Here is a 5123-nt window from a genome sequence, read left to right as displayed (position 1 = left end):
CCCATTAAGACCAAAAGAAGAAAAGAAAAGGACGAAGAAGTAACAGATGTGGACTACACTGTGGTCAGATTAAACAGCACCCAAAGGTGAGCACACTTAGTTTGTGAAACGCTGGGGAAATATTTCCAGCATTTTCTTTGTTATATTTGTGTCTTTTGTTTATTTTTGGCATTACACTAAGTTTTTTTCTTTTCTTAATTAATGTTACTGGCATTATGAGCTGTTTAAAAAAAATCATATTGTCTTTATATTTCTGAGAGTGTGTTTTTACCTTTACAGATTAAGAGATCAACAGCCTGCAGAGTATTCATCAGCACTGTACAGCACAGTCAGGAAAAAGTAGAGTATGAACATGAATGTGTGTCCTCAGTGTACATATTTAATGTTTTTTAGGAAGACAACAAGTGCAGACTGATCTTAATTCTGATGGCAACAGCTGCCAGACAGTACAGCTGTAAGTAAAAAATCAGTCTAACTTTACTGAAATAAAATCTTACTACAGCTAACAGGAAGGCCAAGGCAGCTATCTCTCTGGGCACTATGCACTCTTCAGGGAATTGTATTGTATTTTGTGTATGTTCGTTTACTTTTCTTTGTTTTTTTTAAGTGTACTTTAAGTTTGTAGTACACTAAAAAAAGTGTAAAGGCTTTTATTTGTCCTGCTGAAACCCATTTTAATGTACTTAACATAACTGTGAGTAGAATTCTTTTTTATTTGTGTGGATATGGGATATAGGAGTCTTTGCATAACAGCAGGAGGTAGGTCTGATTAATCTTAAAGTCCTGGTGCTTTGGCCGTTTGCTGTTATTTTCAGTGTCCTGCTGAACTGCGCTCATGTGTTTTGTGATTACAGCTGTGTTTAGCAGTTTCTTGTTATCTTTAAACTTATTTCCTTTATAGTGAATCAGAGGGAGCATGATTTTGTCCACCATTCAAGTCGTTCTTGTAATTTGAGTAAAATTAGAAATGTTTCACTGAGATTAAATAAAATTAAAAAAAACAAAAAAAACAATGTTTCTACAAATTCTGCTGTCTTTCTCCACTTCATGTTGCTGCTTTTGAGCAAGCTAGTGACAGTGCTGAGCATTTACATATTTAAATAATTGCAGGTTGCTTTTGTCCCAAACATCTTAAATAGAGGGTTTGAGCTGAGCTGCTTTCTGCTAGCAGAACGGCTAAATTCAGCTGCACTTCACCAACTTCCTGTTATCTACTTCAAGTTGGGTGATATGAGACATTGAGTTTCCCTTTTACTGCAAGTTCACACAATAAACTTAATTTAAAGCTGAAGGTAAAGAAAATAGCTCAGCTATCACAAGGAATGATCTCATTAATAAATTGTTGTGAGTTTTAAAACAACCATTTTAAATGTGTTTTCTTAAAGCTGTCGTCAGTGATCGCACCAGAGGAGATTTACACATGTTAATCTGTTCATGCACATTAGGCGTGTGCAGACAGCCGGATATCGATCTCGCTTTAATTTTCCAACCACAGAAGAAACCATCTTCAAACATCTTTGATGAAATACACAATTTTTCATATGTGATCGACCTGATGCAGTTTAAGCAAGAAGTGTTTAAAGAAATGAGAGGAGCAGCTATAAATGCAACTGCAGTAACGAGTGAAGTCTACCTTCTCTCTGTGCTGATATGGTACAAAATATAAATCTCCATTTATGTTTTGTTTTTATACACAAACCACTCACGTGTGTTCACACCTCAAGCATCTGAAGCACTGCACCTCATATGATACTGTAAAGCTGTGTTTGTGTAATGAGCGGGATGAAGAAACGGCTGTTTTGGACTGAAACCAAATTTTAGAAAATATACTTATACTATGTTACTTTAGCATCCAGCACTACAAGCATTTTATCTGACAGCTTTGATCAAGGATTCTTGCATGTACATGTGAGGTCACATACAGTGCACTGAAAAAGTATTTACCCCTTCCTGATGTCTTTGCATATGCTTTCTTTCTTTCTGTATATTTGCTACAATATGACAGATATTTTTTATATTATGACAAATATTACCCCGTTAAATTTTGAAATAACTGGCTTTTTTCTATTTATTGGAAAGCTAGTTAAATTTAGTTTGCTACACGTAGGCCTGATTGCTGCAGGACCCACTGAATGAAGAAATCACTTAAACAGAACTTATCTGATTAAGTGAAGAGCACAAAATGCAACACATCATGCCACAATAAAGACAGAGCTAAAGAAACAAAGTTGTCTATCGGAGTGGAAAGGGTTAAGAGTTATGTGGGAGGCTGTGAATTTAGAAAATTTAATGAACAGTAAAAGAGGAATAATAAATAATGATTGATTAATCAATAAATAATTCAAATGGTGAAGGGATTAACAAAAATAAAAGGCAAAAAAAAATTCTTACTTAAAAAAATTATATGAGAATTTAAAAAAACAGATTTTTAATTACATTTTTTTTCTAAAAATGCAATTTAAAAAAGAGAAATGAGTAAGGGTAACTAGAAGTAAGTAAGGGTATATAGAGTGTTTGAGGAGACGGGGAAATGTCAGTCTAAGTGTAGAGTAACTGTGACGGGTGGATGTCTCAGAGCTGAGAGTTCACGGCTGAAACGTGGCTTTCTCTGTTCGCTCAGTCCTCACGCAGTTAGAGCTGAGCGCTTTCTGCTCCTCAGTAATAACACAGAGATTTTTATTGAGCAGAACTGAAGCGCGTTTCAGGTTTTTAGTTGCATTTGTGCACGGAGATCGGCACAAACCTCAAATGTCTCACCAGTGAGCACGCAGAGCGATTTTCATGTCATTTCCTTTTCTTCTTCTTAATTTTTTTTAAAACTGTTTTGCTTCATGCCACAGCCTTCAGATATATAACGACTCTAATCCGTTCATGCAGCTTCAGTTTCACACAGCCTGCAGCGATATTTACGAACACGGCTCAGTAACGGTCATGTCTGGACTGCGATTTAAAAAACGGCCCGCCGTGATCAGTCCATTTTAATAAATAAACAAAAATTTATAATAAAAATTAAATAAATATAATTCTATGAATAGATGTAATTACTGATATTGAGACAGTTTTTTTAAAACGAGGTTAATCAAGTTTACTTGATTTTCCTCCTCTATTCTTTCTTTATTATGTGCCTCCATCGATTTTTGTTATTCACACGTAAAGTACACTTTTCTCCGTCTCTTGCTCACTCGGTTGGTGGGACTGCTGTTCTTCCTCCAGTGTTTCTCCCCGGTTAGTGTTCACAGCAGTCACCACCCGTGAATCCGAGGCCTTTATATTATTTATTTCTCCTACATTGGGTAGTCTGACACATTTTGTTGCATTTATTTTTTAGTTTATATTACCTCTTTCAGCTTACCTTTTTTATTTATCCATCTTTATCAAACACTTCTTCCACACTAAACTGATCTAGACGGCACGTACGAGCACACAGGGAAGGTAGGAGAGGGGAGGAGAGTAAAGTGTTTGTTGCTCTTTTACAGATTTCAGGTTTATATGGTGCAACAGTTACCTCCTCTCACTTACCTCAACAGTCACACCGTTCTGAGTGAGAAAGGGGGAAAAGCTGCACTTACACTCTGTTCACTCGCTCCCTCATCCCATGATTCTGAGCCAGCACTTTGAGCTGATGTTGTTGAAACGAACAGACCGCACCTTTGAAAAAAGAAAAAGAAAAAGTGCAATGTTAGATCAAAGAACTTCCCACTCCCGTGGGCGCATTTCTGCTAATACATCATCAGGCTAACTGGTAAACCCCTACTGTGGCTGTTTGAAGGCAAATGTGTCTTCAGACAGTCACTGAATCAGAATCAGAATACACATTTACTCACAGACAATAGGAAGAGTAAATGTCTACTTAAAGTACCAATAAAATAATACAATACATTGTATTACTGGTTATTGAGTTTGTTGGTATCTGCCACCCTCAACCTGATGCTGCAGCATGCAACAGCATAGAGGACGGCACTGGCCACAACAGACTCGTACAAAATCCTGAGCGTTGTCCGACAGGTGTTAAAATAGAGCCGACTCTGGCCCTTCCTGTTAGTGATGGGATTTCCGGCTCTTTCGGCTCCCAACCGGCTCTTCAGGTTGTTTTGTTGCTTTGATTAATTTATTATTAACAATAATATAAAATTATGCACAAAAGGAATTACTAATGTAAAAAAAAAGTGGTTTTATTTATATATGTTTATATATAAATATATGTGGTGGCATATAGACAAAGCACGTACAAACTCCAAAACACATTTCTAGCATGAACTGAACTTCCAAAACAGAGCTACCTAGATCACTTAAATTAGACAATTGAAAGCATGTGTGTATTGTTTGTGTATTTATACACAAGCACTCATATATATTCAAATAATTTTTAAAAAAAAGTTCATTTACCTGTTGTTACCACACACCAAATCCGGTCGTTGGTACTTGCTGGCTTGTGTAGCCACTAGGTAACAAAAGCTCAACACTGCGCCTAGCATCCTGGAGCACTTCTGTTGTGTTTTGTACGTGTTTTGGAGTTTTTATGTGCTTTGTCTCTAGGGGCCACCGTAAATATACTTTTATTTATTCACGCCACATAAAATATAATAAATAAATCATATAGTGTTGCTGATCAGACACAGTAACCCATTTTTGACCATGTCAAATCAACACATTTGGCATTAGAGACAAACAACCATTAAATTACACTAAATTACACTCATGGGTAATTTAGAATCATCAATGAACCTAACTCTAAATACACACCGCAAACCAGCCAGATTGTAGATATGAACGCGGGCCCTTCTTGCTGTGAGGCAACAGCACTAACCATCACACCACCAAGCTGTCAATTCAGGCTTAGCAAAACTAGGAAAGCTATGATTACAAGGCTTGATGCAGAGTTTTCTGCACGTTTTTGTCCCTGACAGGTTAAACCACAATAAATAGCGATAGCATACACATGTGGTGTGGATGTAGTTATCTGCCTCTTAAAACTCCAGCGATTTTCCTGCAGTTTGACATCTAATGTGATCTTGTGAATTTCGTGAGTCCAGGCAACTAACCACTCTTACTAGATTGTATCATGTCATCTCAACAAGAAGAAAATAAGTTGCTGATTTTCATGCTTGATGCTACATGATTTA

General features: G+C 36.7%; 1 protein-coding gene across 1 annotated transcript in view; it reads left to right on the top strand.

The window, feature by feature from the left end:
• LOC102209039 (B-cell receptor CD22-like) overlaps positions 1–5123 on the top strand; it is a 17872-nt gene that overhangs the window by 2211 nt on the left and 10538 nt on the right. The window contains exon 4 of the mRNA XM_013915037.1: positions 10–86. Coding sequence (XP_013770491.1) covers positions 10–86 — 77 coding nt within the window. The remainder of the gene's footprint in view (positions 1–9; positions 87–5123) is intronic.

Source organism: Pundamilia nyererei, unplaced genomic scaffold (assembly GCF_000239375.1).
Source record: "Pundamilia nyererei isolate P.nyererei 1_Seehausen unplaced genomic scaffold, PunNye1.0 scaffold00250, whole genome shotgun sequence".
In the NCBI taxonomy this organism is placed as follows: domain Eukaryota; kingdom Metazoa; phylum Chordata; class Actinopteri; order Cichliformes; family Cichlidae; genus Pundamilia; species Pundamilia nyererei.
The sequence above is the reverse complement of the archived record's forward strand: the minus strand, read 5'-3'. Positions and strand labels throughout refer to the sequence as shown.